The sequence below is a fragment of the Choristoneura fumiferana genome, chromosome 8 (genome assembly GCF_025370935.1).
Source record: "Choristoneura fumiferana chromosome 8, NRCan_CFum_1, whole genome shotgun sequence".
NCBI classification, from domain to species: Eukaryota; Metazoa; Arthropoda; class Insecta; order Lepidoptera; family Tortricidae; genus Choristoneura; species Choristoneura fumiferana.
The window spans coordinates 13,655,412-13,680,987 of record NC_133479.1 but is presented as its reverse complement, the minus strand read 5'-3'; the positions used below and the strand labels follow the sequence as shown (position 1 = coordinate 13,680,987).

The 25,576-nt window shown below is 35.9% G+C and overlaps 1 protein-coding gene across 1 annotated transcript; it reads right to left on the bottom strand.

Moving 5' to 3' along the window:
- Window positions 1–18,630: 18,630 nt before the first annotated feature.
- LOC141430571 (uncharacterized) lies at window positions 18,631–24,330 on the bottom strand. The gene is made up of 7 exons (XM_074091342.1): window positions 24,087–24,330; window positions 23,058–23,157; window positions 22,143–22,219; window positions 21,557–21,742; window positions 20,759–20,930; window positions 20,117–20,196; window positions 18,631–18,894 (listed from the first exon to the last, which is right to left on the bottom strand). The coding sequence occupies exons 1-7, from the start codon at window positions 24,265–24,267 to the stop codon at window positions 18,704–18,706; spliced, it is 987 nt and encodes a 328-aa protein (XP_073947443.1). The 5' UTR covers window positions 24,268–24,330; the 3' UTR covers window positions 18,631–18,703.
- Window positions 24,331–25,576: the final 1,246 nt, after the last annotated feature.

Sequence of the window (25,576 nt, the reverse complement as noted above, 5' to 3'; positions counted from 1 at the left end):
CGTCGAATAATTCCGATCCGCATTAGCGATCCCTTCAAATAGCGAACCTACTGTGTTAAAAATAAAGTTGTGTTAAATACTTGCGATGTATACATATCATTTAATAATATTGTAAATCTGTTTTAAAAAAATATATATACCTCGTTGAGTTTCTTGCCGGATTCTTCTCAGCAGAGGTTTTTCCGAACCGGTGGTAGATTTTTTTTTTGACATTCATAAGTGCTTGTTATAGCCTAAATTGAATAAATATATTTTGATTTTGATTTTGATTCTCACACCAAATGCTATCGTGCTTTACCGAAGTCACTTCATGGTAATATTATGGCACATTTAGCACATACCTTTCAGACGTAGATTGATAACGTATTAAGACCTCATGCGATGTTAATACTGTCGCTAAACATAATTACTTACCAGCTATTTACTTACGAGGGCCTTGTTGATATGCGTTTGCATGCAGATGTTTGCATTATTAACGACTTTGACTTTGAGTACACTGTTCATAAAGTAAGTGAGGAGGTTGCAATTGGAAACGTGCATGGAATATAAATTATACGTGACACAAAATTGGAAAATAAAAGAAATGACGTGAAAATCATCACCATCGACATACCTCGACGAATATTCAAGTTGAAGTGGTAATTGGCGGGCCACATCGCTCGAAGTATACAGGTTACGGTTGGAGGAGATAAGTTCTTGAGTGACGACCACGAACGGGAAGACGTTGCATTGGCAGGCCTCTCGCTAAGTAGACTAAAGATATCGCGAGAGTTGAGCAATCGGTGGATGCAGTTGTCGTTCATTGCGGCGTTCTTATAAGGGAAGATCTTTGTCACATCTTTGTTCAACAGTGGACATCTTCCGGCTGATGATTATGATGTAAATCATCAATATAATGTTGAAAAATAAGGAAGAAACTGAGTGAATGACTTTTTAAGTAAGTATCTCTTTCTAGAATATGAAATTTAGTATCAACTTTCCGTGGCCGTCATGTCATTATGACGTCGTAATCCACGTCGAATCTCTCTGTCTAATTGATTATTTAAAACGTCCGAATCTACAATTTTTTAAGATATATTTAAAAAAGTCTTTCGTAATTGGCTTTGTAAATTAATAAATATTATATTCAAACAAATAAAAAAAAATACCTATATTTTCCTTGTGGTGTTACGAAAGGTAGTACCTAAATAGTGTTGACATTGTTGCAACCTCGTCACTTAATAGGCGGTTAGGTAAGTTACGAGGTAGGCATTAAAGTAACTGGTTACTAACAGCCTTATTCATAAAAAGTTAGAGCCTCCTTGAAGGCTCCTTGAAGGCCCGATGCTAAAAAACATGATTCATAAACGTCTGTTAGCGCTAATCAGTCGATCAAGGCTCTGCTAAAGTTAGAGGACCGTAGACCCTCCTTTATCTCTCTGCTAAGTCACAAAATGGCCGCCACAAGTTTGAACAGCTGACTTTGACTAGAGCAAAAAACCATAGGTACCGAAGATATTTATAGTGAAGGCAGGGCTACGCAGATTAAAAAAAAAAACAGGAAAATTTATTGTCAAGAATTTGTATTTAAAAATCCTCTAAATTAGCAACAATAAATTAACAATAAATATGAAAAAAAATAAGGATGATTAACATAATTATGGCTTTTTGCACAACATAAACATGCGGATCGGAAATGGCGGGAAAACAAACATCTCGCTTTTTATTTATTTTTTCCTGGTAATTTGCTGTCACTGCTGTCAATTTTTTTTTTTAATTATCGATTAGGCCATTTTTTGTCTTTGATTTGTCAAGGTGGCCAACATAACGCGTCTAATCCGTCTATCAGCAGCTCAACAACTAGCAGACTGCTAGCAAGCGTTTATGAATCGTACTTCTTGACAACCGTCTATTAAGCTTAATCAGTCTGCTAAGTAACAGACCGATCAAACCTCAATTAAGGTTTTTTTATGAATAAGGCTGTAAGAGTCAACATTTTGCAGCGAAACTTTGCGTTTAGGTACCACAAGTGTTTTTGCCTGTACCTGCACTTTTTGTGATGGTCAGAAAATACACACTTGGTGCTTTATGAATAGAAATTTGAAGATAGGCAGGATCCTGCAAATAATAATTAAATATCGAAGTACCTAATGCCAAGCATAAATTAATAGTGGGCTAAAAAATATCAGTACCTACTATTAACAATAACTAAGTATTCTGTCTAGTTTCTCCGCTAATAACTATAATGTTGTGTAGTTCATTAATATGGATCTCCGCAAAGTAACGCTTGAATCTCGTCAGTTAGTTCATCATCATCATCATCATCATCATCATCAGCTGGAAGACGTCCATTGTTAAACAAAGGCCTCCCCTTTAGACCGCCACAATTAGCAATAACTCGCCTTTGCATTCACCGGTGTTGGAACTGAGTTCCAATAACGATTTAGAAATTACTCCTTTTTGCACGAGACTCAATTTCTACTGATTCCACTTTTACCAATAATTTTTACTGTTACTTATTTTAAAGGTGCTCAGCGTAAAATCGCTGGCAGTCTGTGAGTTTGTATGCATGAGATGCACTCAAAAACTTTGTATGGCTCCTACCTGTCTTATGGCTTCTTATTATAATGTGATGTCACCTTTTTACATATTAATTACTGAGCTGAGGAAGTGCTTCATTTATAGTTTGCTCTAGAATTCCCTAGGAAAGTGCTCTGATATGCATGTTTTATGAATACTAAACTATTACCTAGACTTGGTTATAGTTATGCTAGTCGTTTCATCTTAGACGGTTTATTATTATACGCAGAGTTGATTTAACTATGTAAATATTAGATGCATATTTTTTAGACGCTGAGGTAGGCCAATAAATAAGTCTCCACTGCATGATCTTTTTCCAACCAGTTGTTTTCTTTCAAAGGTCGACCAGAAGTAATCGAGTCTTTTACCTTTTTTAATTTTAGTATTACCAATTTTTGTGGTTAAAAATCTCATCAAAATTGAAAATATAAGAAGTTAAAATAATTCCTTACATTTCATATCTCTGTTATTAAATCCTTTAAAGGGAAATTAAGCTGCCCATACGAGCACAAGAAAAGGGAACAAACCGTCGTTAATACGATCATTTCGAAGGGAAATTTTCGATTCCCATCACAGTATCCGATATAGATTAAATTAAGCTTTTGTTAAAGTTACGAGTTTTCAAATAATCCCATTATATGTATTTTCTTGCCTGTATAATAAAGAGAAAGCCGCGTAACTAAACTACCTTTCATTTAAACAGCGAGATCAATACTTCCTTCAACTGTCTAGTTAATATCTCCAATTAGACGGAGTGAACATTGACTCGACTCAACGATGCAATCAGCAGCGTAACTGTTAACGATTTGTTTCCATATTAGATACGAAATTACAATATCAACTTCCACTAACAAGATACAGTAACGCAAACGTGCAATTTGCCGTTTTTCGAAGCAACATTTTAATTATTTGAAATACTTCCTACTATAAATCAAGACGTGGCTCGATTTCGCTGTCCATTGCAAAACAAACAAGCGCTGGAGGGTTAAAAAGCTGTGCAAGTGATCTCCGTGGCCTATAATTTATTCATCAATTTAATAAATATTTATTCTGTGCGAGCGAATGTTGACGGGTTACCGTGGATGCGATAATTTCGGCCATGTTTGTTTTTCGGACAATATGCTTCGGCCGACGTTCTGCAAATAGCGCGTTACCGATTTAGGGTTTGCGTGCATTTTTAAAACCAGATTTTTTTACTCGGCTTATGGCTATTTAATTAGCAGCCGACGGTTTGAGTACCGTGTTATTTTACTAAAATTAGGTGCAAATGAAAATATTTGCAAGATTCATTGTTTGTTTCCATTGCGTGTAAAAGGCATGGCATTTACTATTATTTATTTATTTGGTTCCAGCGGTCTGGGGCACAGATAAATGCGACGTCTGGGGCGGTGACTGAACGGGGTCACGCTGTCATGGCACCAATATACTTTTAAATATTAATGATCATTTGTATGTAGGTAAGTCTGTATGATATTTATTGTATTGGCCAAGTTGCCCGAAATAAATGGATTTATTATTATTATTTACATGACTATTTTTGATACTTACATACAAGGTGAGTATTATTATAAGAACATTGTACAGTATTATTTTTAAATATTACTATTCAGGTGCCTTAGTCCTCCATCGTGAGACTACCTTTGAAATAAAGAAAAAATGCACCATTAAGTAGTTAACCATTATTAATTTAATTGGTTGAAACATTATCATTATTTTAATTATAACTTAGCTTTTAGTCTAACAATTATCATGTAAATTTATTTCTATCACAGGCAGTATGTAATTGAACTAAAAAATTAGTAGGAGGAAGTCCCGTGAAGACGACGGCACCAATCGCCGGACACTCATAATATTTAAATAGGTACAGTCACCAGCATTAATATCTGCCACAGCGGAGCGTGCAAAAATATCTGACACGTCCTTCCGGGCCTAGTAATAGAGTCGTGTCAGATATTTATGTACGCTTGTTGTATCAGATATTGATGCTGGTGACTGTACATTGTAATGGGTCCAGTCTAATATTTGATAAAATAAGTGCAAGAGTCCGCCGCATTTGTTTCATCAATTTTTTCTAAGTAATCATAAAAAATTAGCGAGATATTAAGAGTGTCCGGCTATAGGTGCCGTCCGGCTTTACGGGACTTCCCCCTACTTTGCTCACCTGCGGCCTTATGATAGTTCCTCCACCTCAACATTGTAAGAACTCATACAAATCACACCACACTACATTGACTGACACGTTACGTACTCAACCAGAGCTTATCTTCAGAGCAACACAACCGTTCTCTATGCTAACAGAAGAAGACCAGGTAAGTACAATACTATACGTACGATGACTCTTTGTTTGTACTTTAGACCTATGATATGGACCTCCGCAAAGTAACGTCTGATTCAATAAATTAAGTATATAATTATTTTCTAGGATCTAATCGCCCGGAAATAATTGATAAAGTAGGGATGGGTCACTTTATTAACTGTCATTGTAATTGACTGCAATTAAGGACGCGTCAATTTCATGATCAATGACTGTAGCGCATCGCATGACATTAGCTTGATAGAGCAACGCGTATTAAAAACTTTTTTATTAAGATTCCGTTTAAGCTCAATAAGAGCTTGTAAAAATTAAATTAAGTATTATTTTATGTAAGATTTGTTTTGTGTTTTGAAGAGCTATAAATAAATCCTTATTATTAATATCCCTAAGGCTGTATACACAGTCACCAGCATTAATATCTGCCACAGCGGAGCGTGCAAAAATATCTGACACGTCCTTCTGGCCCTAGAAATAGAGTCGTATCAGATATTTATGCACGCTTGGTGTGTCAGATATTGGTGCTATCAATTTAATTTTTTCAATAAGTGGTCTATCAATTTTTAAGCAAGTTCCTATCAAATGAATATGTCGCTAAAGTCGAACTTTCAAGTTGACAGACACGCTTTGTGACATGCAAACGATTATCGACTTTAGGGTGGTAGACCACATATTTGGCTGATGGTACATCGCTTCATTTTATTCAAGAACAGGAAGATACATTTTTAGTAGTTTTATAGAAATATTGGCAAAGAACAACAAAAACTAAACATTTGCATATGATTTCACTTTTATTTATGAAAATTAAATAAAAAATATAAATGACATATTTATTACTGATTTTAACCTTTCCAACCTATCTCACTATCTCTTTTACTCGCGCTATATATCCATAGAGTGCGACGTGACATGTCCCTGTATGTTAAACGATGAAATACTGTCTAACATCACAACGTATTTACTTCAGCCAGTACTTCCAAATCTCTGATGAAATTAATCACGTTACGAGTACACAAAAAGTTCAATGTCAAGAAACAACTATTTTTTGTGACAATTAATCGCCTTATGTAGCGATAAAATAATGTGCAACTATTATATTAGGTACGTGAACTTTGCTAGCCCCTTGGAGAGGCTCAGAGTCACGCAACGAATTATGGAAGGAAATGCCCTCAAGGTGACCATGAAACGGAAGACGAAGCATGCCAGGCCTCCCACTAGGTGGACTGATAACATTGTGGAGTTACAATCGACCTATGGACACCAATGGCGAGTCATTGAGGTGTTCTCTGTTTTTGCACCAAATATTCACAAACCAATTGGTTCCCATTACGCTATAGTAACTACCGATTTAGCATACACAAAAACACTGCTTGGAGTGTGTACTCTGTAGTTTTGTACCACTGTGCCCTTAATAAATTAATTATATACGTCACTGCGACGTAACCAGTATTAATGACAAAAATTGAGAGCGACGAGTTTTATTATTTCCGGGGCAAATACATCATCATTTGGGAATCCGGCTTTCTGGAAGATGCTGAGAGTATTCATTACAGACGTCCATAGAGGAATTGATCAATAGAGGTAAACTGGTTGAGACAAGCCTCCTTGTCAATCCATACTAATATTATGAATGCAAAAGTGTGTGTGTTTGTATGTTTGTCCCTCTTTCACGTCGAAACGGAGCGACGGATCGACGCAATTTTTGGCATAGAGATAGTTTATGGGCCAGAGAATGACATAGGCTACTTTTTATCCCGTAAAAATGCACAGTTCCCAAAGGGAACAGCGCGCGATAACCGAATTCCACGCGGGCGAAGCCCGATTTATTATTGTTCGTAAACTCGTATTTTTATTTAAATCGTCAATACCGTCAATGTAGGTACTTAGATTTTCAAATGTACTGGACTGGATATTAAACACTCTATATAAAAAAAAAAAATCCGATGAGTAATCGTATTGCTATAAAATGAAAATTATACATAGGTACTTAACTAAGTATAAAGACATCGCAATGGTTAAAGTTAGAAAAATATGTATACACGACTTTATTGCTAAGCCAATAAAGATGTACATATTTTTGTGACTTTGGCTGTATCAATCTCTTTGTAGTTAAGTGCCACTGTATTAGTTAAAAAATTCTCTATGCAAACGTCTAAGTATGACACGATGAGATGTATCCTTATTAATTTCCTGTTTTTAATCAACGCTGAACTTTGAAAAAGATGTTTGCTCAAATTATCAAGTATACTCGTAATAACATTCCTGGGACTCTATCAATAATATAACACTTAAAATATGAAGGAATATCTTGCTTCACTCAACGTTTTAAAAGCTCGTCATTTTTCAAATTGAATTGCTTCGGATAAATGGACAATGGACGCCTAATTTTAACAGGTACTTTCAGAAAACGTTCAACAAAATTCAAATTAAGGACGAAAAATTCAATAAAGTTCCGACAAAGCGGAAGCCGGACGTATCGGTCCGAACACAATTCCAACTTCGAATGTTCAATTGAAAACGGGATAAAAAATTTGTTCGCAAGACTTTAGATAAAAACATCCGCACCGACTTGTCATTCACTAAACGAAAAAATGTTGTCAACCACCGAACTCGGCGAGCTAGTTTTATTGTCTCAACGAAACATAGAACGGCATACGGCAAGACGATGCTCACTAATGAAGGAGCTCGTCTTTATAATGAAATACCCTCGCATATTAAAAATGTAAGCTCATTTCACGCATTTAAACTACAGTTAGCAAAACATATCATCGCTGATACAAATGCGTGAAGTGTGTACGTTACCTACCTACTTATCTGTTTGTGAGATTTATTACGTAAGATTTATTACGTAAGTACTACTTATGTTCAATGAACGCGGCGACGAACATTCATTAAAATTGTTTTAAGTTAAATGATGTTATCACGTAAGTGACAATCATGTCTTTGTTGATAATAAATTTCTTTAAACCTAAACCTAAAAAGGAATAAACAGAAATTGGTCCGGCTAAGCCCAACACCAATTGGTGGCTACTAATGATCCGTGGATGTGAAAACGGATAATCACCCTGTGTACGTTGATTGATGTAGTTTTTGCTCGACCTGTATTTGTTTATTTAGGCCCAGTATTCAATTAACCGGTTAAAACGAATTATTGGACGAATTGATTTGCATTTGACAGGTATCAACATTTTAAATGAAGTATTTTTAATTGAAATTGGATATTTATAAATACGATTATTTTCTTAAAGTTTGTAATGGTCTCGCAACTATAAACGCTACTAAAACGATTATTTAATTTACTGATATAAATTTTACGATCTAAAATTTACCGAAACGAAGCTCTCTTTGGTTTCACGAAAAATAGGAGCTAGTTTATTTTACGGCCGTGCTTACTTAAGCTATGGTCTATTTTCAATCTACACTTCTATTTTCACTTTACTACTAGTTTTCATCGTTTATAAAGTTTTTACACAGGTTCATGATTATTTTACTAAAAATTTATGCGTGACCGTGAACAATATGATAATAGTGCCCGCGGCTTCGTTTACAAAGAATTTGTTTATTGCTATCCCGCAGTACTATGCCATTTTCAGCGATAAAACTATCCTATGTCCTTCAATGGGACTTTAACTATCTCTACACTAAATTTGATCTAAATAGACTCAGCGCGGTTCAAGCGTGAAAAAGCAACCGCCAGTCATAAAGACAAATCCAAGCCAAGACAGAGTAACTTTCGTATTTATTATATTAGTAAAGATAAATATAATAAAAATGTTAATATAACCAGATTTTTTTTAGGTAGATAAACTTCTCTTTTAAAAAACCAGATGACCCGCTTGCTCGCACAATAAAAAAATGGTTACGTTCAATTATTTCTCCCTTTTAAAAACAGAAATAAAAAATGTAACATTGATGATAAAGAACTAGCTTCCTATAATCCCTCCTTGGATTTTAAACAGAGAATAAAGAATTAAATCACGATTAACGTTAAAAAGCTGGTATCACCCTATTCCGCTAGAACTAATTCGCGTGAGTCGTGATCGTAAACCGAAAGTAGCCGAGGAGGCCCGATTAAGTCGCGTCCTACAATGCTAAGATGTTATCTTTTGATTAAGGCGCTTGTAATAATAGAGTGAGCTTGTTTATGGAAGTCCTGCGATTACCTACGGCTCTTCAAGATGCTTTATTTTTGTACGTGATCCTTGCTATTGGTTACGATAAAGTGGTAAGAGATAAATTGAAGTGAGATTACTGAGCAGCCTCGAGGCTTGTAGTCTAGATGGATCAATTTTATAAAATAGTTTTTAGTGTTACCATTAAGTTAAAAAAATTATGATAAAAAAGTCTTAAAATATACTTAGAAGTACTAATTGCTCATTTTCTAATAGTACCTAATATAGTATAGGTTGCATGTCAAATTTTACGAAATGCATGTACATACAAAGAGACTAGAAATTGACCACGAGTTTTTTCGATGAAAAAAAAAACAAACACCTGCAAAGCAATTTAGTCGTGTATACGAAATTCTCAATCCAAACTGAAACTGCGTGAAAACCTCAGCCCAAGCCCTTTCAATCCGAGAGGAGGCCAGTACCCAGCAATTGAATATATACAGGCATGAATGTTATTACATACATAATCTTTGGAGATTACTATTCAAAATTTTACGCCAAATATAAACACCTATGAAGTGCATGTCAAGGTAAGCGCAGTGTAGAGTTTCGTGCAAAAAATTCAATATTAAGATTATAATTATCGACTATTACTCGTTAGCTTGTAAAACCTACCTATACCTGGCTACAGTTTTCCTTTTAAATTGATTTAAACCACCATCATTATTTATTTTAGATGTTTGCGATTTAAGCTAACTCATAATGTTTTTGAAAGACTTATCCAACGATCTACTACGTACACTTTACGTGTAAGGGATTTTTTAAAATGTTATTGTAAATAAGTACCATTTTGTCGGTGTAGTTATAACTCATGAAAAATTTCAGCTTCCTTACATTAACAATCTCTAAGCTAAGCCGCGGACGGATGGATGGATGGTCATGGCGAAACTCTAAGGGTTCCTTGTAAGACAATGGAACCCTAAAAAGAGGTCTTGGACATCAGCTAAGACAATGAGTTAGTAACTTTTATTAGCTACACGATGTAGTTTCAAATCATTATCAAATACTATCTATATAATATTTTAAACCAAAATTTTCGACACCGATATTTAAACTCTAGTTAAGTTTTTGTTCATCAAGCCCTAGCCGACCCACTTACTCTAAATAGGTACTTACACCTAACACTACCGTTCGGCTCTCGTAGATAACTTTGTGTGCAGCTAGTTCGCTGCTTACTGGACAGATGGCGTTAGTGGTAGCGCACATTGAGTTTTGGATTTGCGTTGGACGTAAGACCGAGTGATAACTTTGTCAGATCATTTATAGTACTATATTTTGTGTCCGAAAAAGAAGCTTACTTTACTTATACAAAAACCAGTGTGTGGTTAAGCAAAAAAACAAGTTATTTGTTATTTAAAAAGCTTGATATTCGGTAGTAAAAATAAAAATCAGATATTTTATTTATTTAAATACCTTACAATTATTGACTAATTGCAAAAAATGTATATCCTTTTTTAGTATCGCTCTTAAAAAATATAACGGATCATTTGTGACAGCCATAAAATACAACGTGTCTCTGCTCTCTGGAAAATGATCGAAATCCCGAGCAGAGTTCCTTTTAAGGAATGTTCTAATATTGTAGATTATTTGATTAGATGCATACATAGTAATATATATTTTATTTTTCTATGTGTACCCTAATCAGGCCTAATAAACACTTTCCATTATTATCTTTGTGTTTATTACTTGCGACTAGCTATGTGCGGTCGGCGAAACTAAATCGAGTACTAGTTGAACCTTTTCAAAATAAATTTCAGAAGGATTTAATGGGCCAAAGTTTGGAATTTCAACACGACAATTCCAGCGAGAAGGTTTCATCCTGGTACGCAGTTCAGTTTCTACGTCTGTAGGTACAAATGTCTTGGTCCCTTTTGCTAAACCTGTAACGATTATTTCAAAATTTTACTCTCAGAACAACTTCTGTCTCTAGAAATAATGGGAACAAATAAAGGCCAATCCACACCGAAACACGACGTGATGTGGCAAATTTCGTGAAGAGAATTCGATAACGAGAACTCATTATTTTTGATGAATTCAATGATTTTTTTTTATTCGACTGGATGGCAAACAATCAAGTGGGTCTCCTGATGGTAAGAGATCACCACCGCCCATAAACATCTGCAACACCAGGGGTATTAAAGATGCGTTGCCATCCTAGAGGCCTAAGATGGGATACCTCAAGTGCCAGTAATTTCACCGGCTGTCTTACTCTCCACGCCGAAACATAACAGTGCAAGCACTGCTGCTTCACGGCAGGATTAGCAAGCAAGATGGTGGTAGCAATCCGGGCGGTCTTTGCACAAGGTCCTACCACCTGCCAAATGCAAATGTACTGCGTTTCGATTCGGTCGGTGTGGATTGATACTAAGTTACTTCTACGTACCTAGTTAATATACCCATGAGAAGGGTGTTCGCTATTTATGTCTTTGTGACTAGTTTGAATACACGACAGTTGATTGCAGTTGTATGGTGTTAGATAATCCTTCAAATTTGACCACCTTGACTGGAAAAAGATGGCGGAAAAACGCACTGATTAGCGCAGACGTGTATTGAAGGGTCGCAAATATTGTGATGAAGCTTGGCTCAAGGCAAGTTCTGCACCAACATCCGCAGGCTTCTCTTGTCAGGCTTGTGGACGAAAATGTCGCTCTCGCATCGGTCTAGTCAGCCACCAAAGACGGTGTGCACAGGCAACATGCCAAAATTTGTCTGGTACAGACGCGTAAACCTGATTAGTGTGGGATATGATGCCACAGATTTGACATTCATAACTGCTTGTTATAGCCTAAATTTGAGACTGTGAAAAGATGCGAATAGTAATTTTGTAACAGACGTGATCGTCGTGCATGACAGCTGCTATATTCACCTAAAATCGCCACCAGATACATATATCATAGCGAACGAAGTAGGTACACAAACATCTCAGAGCGGCATTACATATTTCAAAAAATTCGTACACTACACTAGATAAGGTTAACAATATCAGAACATGACATTTGAAATTGAAGAGCAGCTATTTTTCTTTTATGCTTGCAACCACCAACCAACTGTAATGAACGTTGTATGAGTATGACTAAACAAGTGACAACCTTGTCAATGCCCCATAGCACAAACATCAACCCGTTCCAAATTTCTGATTTACATACTGTGACATCCTTAACTCATTAAAGTCGATGCGAGCGCCATTCGACTTTAACCCAAGGGACTCATAAAGACTACCAAATTGGTAATTACTAAGTCACGTGTCACGGGCCAGGCTCCAAGTGTGGCCTCAAGGGTAAGATTACGGAAATTTAAGGATTCCTGGATATTATTTTACTCGTAGTTATTGAGACATGTGGGCCTGAGATTATGGATTTGTAGTTAACTAACCCAAGGTTATAAAATACAATACAAATAGTCTTTATCAGTACAAAAAATTTATACGGATACAAAACGCAGGGTAGTAAACTAGTACAATTACGTTAAAGTAGGTTGCGGAAGTTTTCAAGAAATTGCATACTGCTTAAGACCGGAACCGGTAGAGGTTGAGAACGGCTAAAGAAGAAGAAGAAGAAGGTGGCAGAAACGAAAACATAGGAGAAACAAAAAATCAACAATACAAATGTAATCATTATTATTGTACATACAATACTCATAAGTACAATAGATACCAAACATAAAATAGTAATTAAAATTTTTAATAAGGCCGAGTGTGACAAAAGTATATGGAATTAGTAAAAACGGAAGGACTGAGTCAAGATAATAATTATATCTAAAGGCACCCGAAAATGTTCCAAAGCTAGCTCCGGCCGTACAATTTGCTCATCAAAATTGTCTGCGGCATGGAGCCAAAATTTAAATTGAATCCTAACAAGTAAAAAGCAAAAGGTTAAAAAAAGAAGTACGTTAGTCTCAAAATCCATAAGCTTCTTCCATGGCAACAATAAACGAGCATCTCGTAACGATTCGTTCATACGAGTACAAAGTAAATACATGCTCAGTAGTAGGTACTTGTAAATACTTGGGGACTAACAAGTTCGTTTGTATATAATTTTCTTTGAAGTGCTACGCTTGTTAACTTGAACTTTCCAACAATGCTCGACAGTTTCTATAAAGTAATTTAAAACAGTTACTGAATTGAGTGGTTAGTTGTATATTTTGTGATCCACGCGGTTTACGCTACTTTTATTAGCATAGATCTAATAAGTTGTTGTAGGTATCATTAACCTACCTATTGGTCTTACATTATTGCAAAATCAGTGCACTGATATGTTGCATAAAATTTATTGTTATAATTTCGTTTTGCGCACGATAGGATACGATTATACTAAGGTATAATTCCCTTAATAACGTTTCTGTGATAACTTTTTTCTTACCAATTTATTTTTTTATGAAATGGCCATTAATATCACTTTTGACATTTATCTTAATAAGTAGGTTTTGTTTTGAAGATTCAGGATAGTATAGCATTGTATGGAGTTCTTATAATTTTTTGTGAAATGGACATTAATATCACTTTGACATTTTTATAGTTTTTTTGTAATGTAGATTCAGGGTTGTATTATTGTATGGAGTTCTTTTATTTTTATTTGCATTAGCACTTTTACTGCAATAAACAATTTGTACGCTGCAAGGTAAAACATGTAGGACTTCTTTTCTTTTTTATTTGTACCAACTGTATTTAACTATTACTCATGTTTAAGCAAATAAAATATTTTTATCTTTATCTTTTTATATTTTAACTGTTATGCGACAATTGACAATCGATATTAGGTTCATTTACTTATTAGTATGCTTTATTATTAATACAACCGTTCAAATTCATAATATTAGGTATGCAAGATAAATGAAACCCTAAAGGTATATCCTTACTTAATATTGTTTAAAAAAAGTCTAAATGTTTGCAAATTAAAGTTTGCCGTTGAAAGGCGTTAAATAGGTGGCGATTCAGTAGCAAGTGAGTTAATTTCAAATAAAAAGTTGATTAATATACAGAATTATTTAAGATTTCCATAATTATAATTTGCATAAAAACACATGTACTTATGTCGCGTAGTATTGATCGAAAAAAGGATGGAGGCTGAGGGGTAAATATGAAAAAACTGCTATAGTCATTTCGTATATTATTCTTTCTACTCTAGCCACTCTCTCAATAATGAGAAGTTTAAAACACGTTCACTCAGTCTAGAGTAAATGAGTAAGAAGAAACTAAACCCATAACATACTAAATACCTATAAATATACATCATTCTGATACCAAACTATAAGGTGAAATCGATTAAACTATACCTATACAATTTAATCTTAACCCTATTCATTCATGTCCAAGACGAGATAACCCTAAAACGAGTTCGGGCACGCGGATTCCATGTTATGTACTTTAATCACTTTAACACGATCGAGCGTCGTCCCAAGGCGCTATCAGTGTTTGAAATTGACTGTTAATCGTTCAAGTTTGACGTTTAGCCAAAGATAGATTAAAATTTATTGATCCCTGGGCCCCTTTAACTAGAGGTACGTGGATTTGAGAGGGTTAACACTTAAATAAGTTTGTTCCTTCTGGTAATAATTGTTGCTTTCCTATTTTTCAGTTATAAGTAACTGATATATTTATTTTTATTAAATTTATATAAAATTGCATCGTAAACCGACCGCTAACGGCCGGATAGCCTAGTGGTTAGAGAACCTGACTACGAAGCTTGAGGTCCCGGATTCGATTCCCGGCCGGGGCAGATAATTGTATAAATAATCAGGTCTTGAATGTCTTATAATGTATTTGGGCCAATCAACTATTTTACCGCCACTTTGGGCGTCTCCTGCGTTACCAACATTGTCTCTGGCGTTCCCTAAAAATCGTACTTCCAATGGCAGTATTCATGTACACCATCTATTAAGTAAGTAAGTACATTATTTATGGTTCGGTACACACGCATTACAAACATTTAATGCTTTAATAATCCACTTCACTAAATTAGAAGTAAGAAGATAAATATCGAAACCATCGATGTTTGGGTATACAAAAATATAACTATTTGAGCGAGGTCGTGTTAGGTACGTCATATTTGGTGATACACAGACGTTAGAAATCAAGTGGATAATGTTTTTAGGGTTCCGGAGCCAAAATGGCAAAAACATAAATGTCTGTCTGTCTGTTTGTCTCTGTCCGTCTGTCTGTCCGTCCGCGGCTTTGCTCAGGGACTATCAATGCTAGAAAGCTGTAATTTTGCACGGATATATAAATAAACTATGCCGACAAAATGGTATAATGAAAAATTTAAAAAAAATTTTTTTTTCTCATCCAACCCTGTAGTGTGGGGTATCGTTGGTTAGGTCTTAGACCATTAAGGGTTTGCTAAGACGATTTTTCGATTCAGTGATATGTTTGCGAAATATTCAACTTTAAAATGCACATTTGCATTAAAATCGAGCGTCCCCCCCCCCTTTAAAATTTAAACTATAACGGCTAAGTTTGCTTGAGAATTATTAGTAATTTAAGAGTAAATATCAGCCTAAGGTATAAAATATAGCTAAACTTGGAAGATTCCGTATAAAATACGAAATCCTTAAAAAAATATTACTTAATTTTTTCGAAATGGCTACGGAACCCTATTTTGGGCGTGTCCGACACGCTCTTGGCCATAACACGTGTAAACTTAAGTTTTTTGCAGTAAGGCCGCATTATGGCCTGAATTATTATTAAACTAGCCGTCACCCGCGACTCCGTCCGCGCAGAATAGTTTGTTGCTATCCCGCGGGAACTATGCAATTTTCCGGGATAAAAATGATCCTGTGACTCAAACTATCTGTATACCGAATTTCATCTAAATCCGTCCAGTGGTTTAGACACGATGAAGTAATAAACAAACAAACAGGCTTACAAACTTTCGCATTTATACCTAATACCTGGTATTAGTGGGATAAAGAGTTATACAATACAATACAATAATAATCCATATACCAATATTATAAATGCGAAAGTGTGTGTTTGTGTGTTTGTATGTTTGTGTTCACGTCGAAACGGAGCGACGGATCGACGTGATTTTTCGCAAAAAGATAGGTTATGGGCCAGAGACTAACATAGATTACTTTTTATCCCGGGAAAGTGCACAGTTCCCGAGGGAACAGCGCGCGATATCCTAATTCCACGCGGGCGGAGCCGCGGGCAAAAGCTAGTAATATAATATACTTACCTATTGGGAAAAATTACACCAATATACCTATAATAATAATCATTTATTCACAAGAACAAGGTGTGCATAGAAGATCTTATAGTACAGTCAACGTCATAAATAAGTGATAATTTCTATACCTTGTCGCTTTCAGTCGTTACACAATTTCGTGCGGCTTTTCAAACATGACGTTAAAGTGACAAGGTACAATTTTTTTTTTGTTTAATACATTATTTCGTCTTATTACTTATTTTGCTGTACCCATTAAGCAGATTAATCATGCTGCTTATAATTGTTGTAATAAAACCTGTTTCAAAACTTTTCATTGCCCCAAAACTGTAAAAAGGGCCACTCCAAAGTTTTATGACAATTATTTATGAACAAAAAGGGGACAAAAGTTAGTCGATATTGCGAAGTAAACGGACACGGTTATACTCCAGTAACGACAACATTAGCGCAAATGTCAAGCCAAATTAGTCATTCGGCAGAATTTGTGGTCCCGACTGACGATCAGAGGTAACTTTTTATAAGTTTTCGAAATTTTAATAAAGTTGTTTGTTGTAATTTATGTCGGTGTCCACGTTTTCAGTTCAGGATTAATTAATAAATTACAGAAGTTGAGTAACAAGGTAGGTCGTTCAATTTTAATTAAATGGATTTTGTCGTAAATATTTATTTATTGCCCTCATTATGACAAAATGATGTTTTAGTTACGTGAAATGTGGGTTGCGGTGCTCGTTTCATAATTAAAAGCTTTAATTTAACTTGCATCTTCGTATGTTTGCAAGTTGTCGTCAAATCTTTAAGTCAAAATTCATCTTTTCTAACGAACGCACATGAAATTTTGTATAGATTGGTTACGTAGAGTTTGAATGGCGAAAATTCTTGTATTGAAAATTGGTATAATAACACTTTTTAAAATCTCTGGTAGCAAGCGATCGACGTTAAGTTTTCAACAGGTCATAGAAAGGGTGACGAAAATGTCGTTGCGTTAACTATTAGCATCTAAAAATAGTCAGTAAATAATTAAGTAGGTAAGTATACAATTTTGAACATGAAACTACTGTGAGACTCAAAATGACATTGTAACAGATAACTCACGTCTTAAACCGAGTTTATCTCGACATGTTTTGGGCTATTTCGTAGCCCTTCTTCTCAGGAGCACGCGACTCGGCGGCTGCCGCAACACGCACACTATGCGCCACCGCTCTGCTCGCGCGACTGCCCGACGAAACTAACACCGGCGCACAACTACCCGCATTTTTATCGTCATTTTTATTGTCAATGTCTAATGTAGGGTAGCACATAACACAAACAACATCGCTCCGTAAAGGCACGTTCACACCAACCGATGACGCAGCACGAGTATTTAAAACTATTTTCCAACTCGGGGTACCGACCAACCGCAATCCCGGTTAAAATTCGGATGACTACTAATCTCAATGGCTTCACGCACTTTCCGCGGAATGAAAAACTTATCTCTCGCAACATGTCGAGCTAAACTCGGTTTAAGACGTGAGTTATCCGTTACAATATCATTTAATATGAGGCAAGTATACAGTTGAACGCTCTGGAGGACCATGCATGCAACAACATTTGGATTAATTTGGAATTAGAAAGAAACAATGCTCAATTGTCTAAAGTACGTAGTACGTAATGTAATAAATCTATAGCAACTTGCACGATGTGGCAATAAAGTTTACAGGTATTTTGCGGAATAAGAGAGCAGAACAAATTGCCCGCAAAAGCCCAGAGGCGTCGTAAAGATTCGGGCTTAGTTTCCTAGGCGTCTTGTTGAAAACATGTTACTCTCAGGGGTGCCACGACCTTTCGAACTCGAGTAGACATTTCAGCCGTCTAACAATAATTACATAGACGAGGGTACAGAAAAAGTGCTTCGAGAAATTCGATCTCATACGTGAAATTTTGCAATGTCATTTTAAGTTAATAGTTACGTGCATAAACTGCTGTGTCTAGCATGAGTAATAAGACTCAAGACGGGATGAGAATTTTATACCTAAAATTTTAAAGTAGTCGAGACTTCTGACCCTTAATTGTAGCAAAAGATTTAAGATAGGCATTGTTAATTTTTTACTACCATAGTATGGATCTCTCTGAATAAGAGGGCTTGGGCCACAGTCTCCGCGTTTAAGCTTGTTTGTTTGTTTGTTATGCTTTCAAGCGTAAATCGCTTAACCGATTTAGATGAAAAATGCCATGTAAATAGTTGAAGATTCTGAGAAAGATAAAAAATACTTTTTATCTCGGAAAATTCCACAGACCGCAGACGAAACTGCGGGAGTTACGAAATAAAATAAAAAAAGTTTATTCAACCAAATTTTAGGTGATTAGGGATATTCCACACAAAAACCTTTCTTAATTTAAAATTTAAATCTTTGTTTATCCATATCACATCATCATAATAATACGCTCTATATCTTTTTCTCTCTTCTTCATTTATTATCAGCTTCCTTGAATAATTTATCTCCAAGCCTGGCAGTAGCAAACAGCTAAGCAAAGCTAGCACAGTTGTCTGTTGGCCACTCCGACAGCAGGTCTGTGGTTGGGTAGCCATCCCTGTCGACGCAATAAAAGACGTCTCCAACATTCTGGTTGGGCTGGTAGTTCCCATTGCCTTGACATGTCTCTGTCACCATCATACCTTTCTCGGGGAAGTACATCATTGTATCACGGGCACAATCTATAAAAAAAATATGATGATGCGATTACAATGAAAAAATATGGAGAATTTTGAAGTTGTTAAATATCTACTCAAACAATTATACAGTATCATCTACGGACTGTGCAGAAAAAATCTTAGTAGTTATTTCGCTTTCAAATACACTAACAAGTAAATTATACTTTATGAGTGACTTTCCATGCAACTTGCTATGAAACGTGATACTGCCGACTAGCTTTTGTTTTGTGATCGCAACAAGTATTGCACTTTATCCTACAAGTCTATGCTCGTGCCTCAGTAGGAGCAAGTTTCGGTATAATTTTGTACAATGTGAAAAAATAGTATACTATGTGAACACTTCAGGAAGGCCCTTCTTGCATGTACCATCAGCCAAATATGTGGTTAACTACCTTAAAGTGGATAATCGTTTGCATGTCATAAAATAATAATGCCAATAGACGTGTCTCTCAACTTGAAAGTTCGACTTTAGCGACATATTTATTTGATAGGGACTTGATTAAAAATTTATAGACCACTTATTTGGCTGATGGTAGATAGAAGCGTACAAAGTTAATTTGGAATTTATGTCATTACTAAAACGGAACCCGGAGTTTCGTCATATTATTCGTATTTTTGGCAAACATCAATGTGTAATACATATTTCGATAGTTATTTTTGAAAGTCTGAGGTTTTTAGCAAGTTTATTATTAGTGGCTTCCAAAGTAGCATTAAAAGGGGACCTATTTATCATCTAAACCGTGTATTCAGATTTTTTTTTAATAACAAAGATAATGCTTAATATAAAAAAATTCAACTTTAATTCATTTCAACTTGATTGGATATACCGTCTTAAAGTTATTGCCGAAAAACTGCACGCCCTGTTGTTAGTGCCTACTCTAAAAATAGTACAAGAACAGTCAGCATCAAAAGTAGCTGGCTACTTTTGTACTTTGTCGTTTTACAGTCACGCACTTAGCGCCACACAAGATTGACAAATGTGTTAATGTGACAGAGTAAAAAAGTAACCGTCTACTTTTGATGCTCACCGAACGTGTTTCATTCATCTGCAGTGCGTATCTTTCTAATAACGACTAAGGAACCCTACACTGAGCATGATTCATCATGCTCCTGGTTAGTTCTCGGAAGAGGGGATTTTTAACTTTTTTGTCCACACCTACAATTACTATTTAGTACATTCATGACTTAAATTATCTGGTATAAAACCCTTACTTAGAACACTTACTGCAATTCATTCCACCCATTTGACTCGACATGGCTTGCCAAGCACCCAAGATTTCGCCCTCCTTATTCGTGCAGTAGGCACTGTAATGGAAAATAGAAATAACGCTGAATTTTCTAGAAGCATTGTAGCCACATTTTGGAGCTAACTGGTACTTTCTGATAATGAAGCTTACTAGTGTAACTAGTAACATGTAGGAGTTGGGTATGTAGCTGAATTGTTAAAAATATACACTTTAAAACTGTTGTGGCTTGTGGTCTTTATCCGTGGATGTTATTAGAGGTTTGACCTGTGGTTTAGCTCGAGTAAATCAGTGGGAAAATCCGGCTGGGGAATTACTATTTCGGACTGTACTCAATTTATACGGGAATTCCCAAAAATCGTGGTCTTAATTTAGTTACGCTGTATGACTAACACCCAATTAAAAATTTCAATATCTCTGGACGCAGTCAAATTTGCCCAGCCATCTCTATAATATTCCTAACCGATTCAAATACATTGTTAAAATATACTGATATTTCAATCCCATTTTAATCGCGATCTAATAATAACACCTCTTCGCTTCAAACACCTTGAACGAAAATGTTATCATTTTACAATCCTGCACACAAGCGTATCTTTACCATGGAACCAACAAAGACTCACATGCCATTCTGAATCTGATAAGGGCCATAGCTGCCGTCATAATCGCAGAATGTAACGGGGTTCCCCAGGAAGTTGGTCCCGTGCTCGGATTGCTCCCGGTTGATGACTCCTAATGCGTGCACCAGACTCTCGCACCGACGCAGATACTGCTCGCCCATAACACTGCTACTGTCTAAATAAAGTTCAATGTTGTTATGAGACTCGATGACGACGACTTCATTCTCGATGACATCGAGATAATCAAGAATGTGGGATTTCTCGGAGCTATGTTTAATATTCGAGACGATTTCAAAAGTTTCTTTAACACGTACACATTTTTGTTGAAGATAAAAATATTCACAAAAACATTTACACATCTTTGTATCGTATTACGTCGTAAATTTACAACGTATTACGGTTCAAAAATGTATTAATCATAATAAATGGCTTATTATTATTATTATTTTTATATACATCGTTTAGTGGCATGTAAAGCTATGGTAATAAAGCTTAAAAGGGTGCAATGCAAGTAATTTTGAAAATCGTTACGCTGCTCTATGGAACAGTGGCACCACAGTTAATGTGTTAATTCTTCTAGACGTGTTAGTGAGTGTACGAAAATTGATAAATTCTTAGTGTCATTTATGAAAATAGGTATAGGAAAGTTTCATTTGTATAAATTTTCCTATCATCAGTTTTGAGAGTACTTTCCTTCCAAGTGGCGTTAAAATGTAAGTACCTGCCTTTAAAGGACCAGTGACCAGGCTGACAGGCGCGGAAAGCGACTTTGTTTAACCTATATAGATGAGGTTTACTTACAACATGTGAGTATCTTCATGCTTTCTTGAGGAACAGGCGGCACGCTAGGCTGCCCAGTCTTCGGATCAGCGCACCAGCAGTACCCGTCGTCACATTGCAATGGCTCGTAGTCACCGTTAGCCGTGCAATGCAGCGTCACGTCAGTTCTGCCTTCAGCTTCAAGCTCCGCACGTCTTCTACTGCATGCTGTGGTAATAAAGATTCGTGAAACGATTCACAATGGAACGGGAATCTAGCAAAATGGTGCTGGTGGTTTTGATGTTTTGTTCAACATGAAACTATCGTGAGACTCAGAAATTCGATACCTTATAATACAAAACACAGGCTATCCATATACTTTTACTCGAAATATACTGCACATGAATCCTGCTATCATGACCAGATAGTTTAGAAGACCATATAAAGTTCATTATGAATTATGATGATGTGTCAATTTCTAGTCTATTAACATTCAAAAGACCCTGCCCCCCCCCCCTGCCTGTAACCCTGCGACTGACGGACGGACAGAGAGATAGTTTAGACTTTGTAATCGAGTCCCGTTTGACACTTTTTGAGGACGAAACCAGAAAAAGGTTGATTCGCTTACCACAAGACATCTCACTAGCGTCAGTTCGCCACATTTGCCCAAATATCCTGTTGCCGTCTTCATCGCTGCAGAAACATCTGCGCATCAAGAAAAATGCAAATTAAATGAAGCACAATTTGTCAGCGAAGTGGAATTCGCGTCAATTCGAGAGCGCTGATTGAACGCGATGAGTTTCGAACGGTTGTGTAACGCACGTGCGAAATCTCACCCCGCCCTGAAGCCACTTTGACGCATTTATTTGTTAATAAAAATTGTTGACGCGTAATGTGTCGCACGTTCATCATACATAATGTTATATATGAGCATTGATACCCCCCCCCTCTAAAATCTAAACACTAGGGTGGAAAAATTAGAAAAATTTAGAATGGTAGTAAGTATATCAAACTAACGGAAAACCATAACGGCTAAGTTTGCTTCAGAATTATTAGTAGTTTAAGAGTAAATAGCAGCCTAAGGTATAAAATATACCTAAACTTGGAAGATTCCGTATAAAATACGAAATCCTTAGAAAAATATTACTTAATTTTTTCGTAATGGCTACGGAACCCTATTCCGGGCGTGTCCAACACGCTCTCAACCGGTTTTTTGTACAGAGTGTAGACACGTTGTAAATGTAATGTAATAAACCGCAAATTTTTATAACCTGATAAAGTAGTACACTTACATTAATCAACACAACAAACATCAAAAGATTTATAAACAGTCGAGTGCACCCAATAATTATAAACATTATTAATGATACCCCTGTCCAGTGCTTTGTTCACGCAGCTAACGTTTGCCTCGTGACATTATCAGACATATATCAACAGCTCCACTCTGAAGATTGGACGACTCATTATCCTTTCATAGCGTATCATGCAATCCTATAATTATGCTTTTGTAAACAATAGTATAATGGCTCAAGGGTTAATTTACCTTCCTACGAACATGTCACCCTTGCATTGAACTGGGGCATATTTTCCGTCGTCCAAACAAGTGCTTGGCGGTTCACACCCCTTTTCTTCGATGGGTACACCTGTAACGTAAAAGTTACGGATATAATTGTATTGTATTGTAAAAATCAATCTTGCACATAAAACGCCTGAAATGAACAGATAACAGTATAATAAGATTAAATAATAATATCTACAAAGGCGAACTTATCCCTTAAAAGATTCTCTTCCAGTTAACCTTTAAAATTATAATAATAATAATAATGTAAAAGCACACATTAAACGATAACTTCGTCAACAGTTGATAAAGAAATATAACAATCAGGGGTTTTAGCTCATTAAAAATACAGCTCACTAATTATTTTTACGTACCGTTTGTTACCTGTACATGTATCGCAAACTTTGTCAAAAATAATTTTAAATAATTATTAATTGCATAAAAAATAACACACAAACTGGTGTCAAGCGTGACCCTATTCGACATTTATGACGGCACATATTAAAATTTCATCATCCATCCTCTCATTCTGAGCGGAGGCCTCTGCCCTGCAGTGGGACGTATATAGGCTGGGATGATGATGATGATGATGATATTAAAATTTAATTTAATTTTATTTATGATATCGAAAATACAATCTGAGACATGGATGTACAGAAAAACCAGAAAAAGAGACCAGCACTGGGAATCGAACCCAGGTCCTCAGCAATCCGTGCTGCGTGCTATAACCCCTACACCACTGCTGGACAGGAATCTAGACACGACTTTTTCCTATGCATACATATCTCAGGTTGCTTATTTCTACTATGCTACTTAAGCAGCAGCACTAGCGACATCTATGTTGCGTCGAGAAAATACAAAACGACTCCAAAAAACCAATCATAATTTATTTATGTTGTATAATTACTGCTATCTTTCTTACAAATTTGATTGTTGATTCAAATATGCAGCTTGTATGGTAATATAAGAAAAATCAACAAAAAGTAATCAAAGAATATTTAAAACAAATCTTACCAGTACTCGCTTGACATCTTGGGCAGCACCCGAATATATGTGAATTAGGCACTAATGTTTGACCAGGACCACACTGGGATTCTGTAACGTCCGTCACACATATATTTGCCGCTGTACATTGTGACGTCACTTGTTTCCAAATTAAACAAAAGCACACGAACAATACACTATAAATCCGCATTTTAAAGATTTTTTTAGTGTGCAACCGTCAGAAACATGGGTATGAATAAACAATTAAAAGATTGTAATGCTATCATTGGAGATAAAGTATTGGAATTGATAATTTTTGTAAGATAACATTTTTGAACATGCCGTTTAATCAAAGATTAGACTCCATTTTAGCGCTGCAATTGAATTTTACCCGCACCGGAAATAGGCCAAATCAAGTTATTGTTTATCTCTTCTAAGAACAGACCTTTAAACTGATTTTTTTCTTGTTCCAACGTCACTTAAAAATATGTAAGTATATAGGTACAGTAATTTCGGGTAACTTTACCCAATAAAGGGTAACTTTGGCCATACGAAAACCATTAAATTGAAAGGTCTAATAAAAACCTCAAAACATTGGCTGTCAGCTATGTCCAACCATAATGTCAATGTGTCATTATTTCAATGCAGTAAGTAGCCGGAAGCCACCAGCCAGCTTAGAATATTTGTGATTAAATAAAGGGACTCTCTTATTTTTCATAATCTCGAGATACTACAGAGGCAGTAAATATCACCTTATCGGCATTAAAAATGACTTTAAAACATGTGAGTATAATTTTAAATCTATATAATCCTTTAAATGAGCAATTCAAAAAATCAATCAACAATCAGCGCTGGGGCGTTCTTAACGTCTCAGCATTATGCTGAGGCAGTGTTCGATTGACATCCGCAATGACACATACTATCTTACTCATATTAAATATACCGTGAGTCTCACGGTAGTTTCAGGTTCAAAATTACTATCTTGCTGCCTATTTTATACTATCGTACAATAATATTGTTGTGTCATGGGTAGTGTTGTCTATTGTTGTGTTGAGAATAAATGTATTGCTTTCTTTCTTTCAATTCTTGTAGGTTTATATATTTTATTGACGACCAGATGGCCTAGTGGTTAGAGAGCCTGACTACGAAGCTTGAGGTCCCGGGTTCGATTCCCGTGTCGGGGCAGATATTTGTATGAAAAATACGAATGTTTGTCCTCGGGTCTTGGGTGTTAACTATGTATTTAAGTATGTATCTATCTATATAATTATATTTATCCGTTGCTTAGTACCCATAACACAAGCTTTGCTAAGCTTACTTTGGGACTAGGTCAATTGGTGTGAATTGTCCCGTAATATTTATATTTATTTATTTATTATTTATTATTGATTTCGGAGGTTTCTATGAAGTTTTTTAATGGGGAGTTACGAGGGCGAACAATAGTTCTTAACTCAGGAAAAACCTATACTATCGAGCTCGGACGAAGCTCGGTCGCCCAGACACTTGAGAGTTAAGGCCCT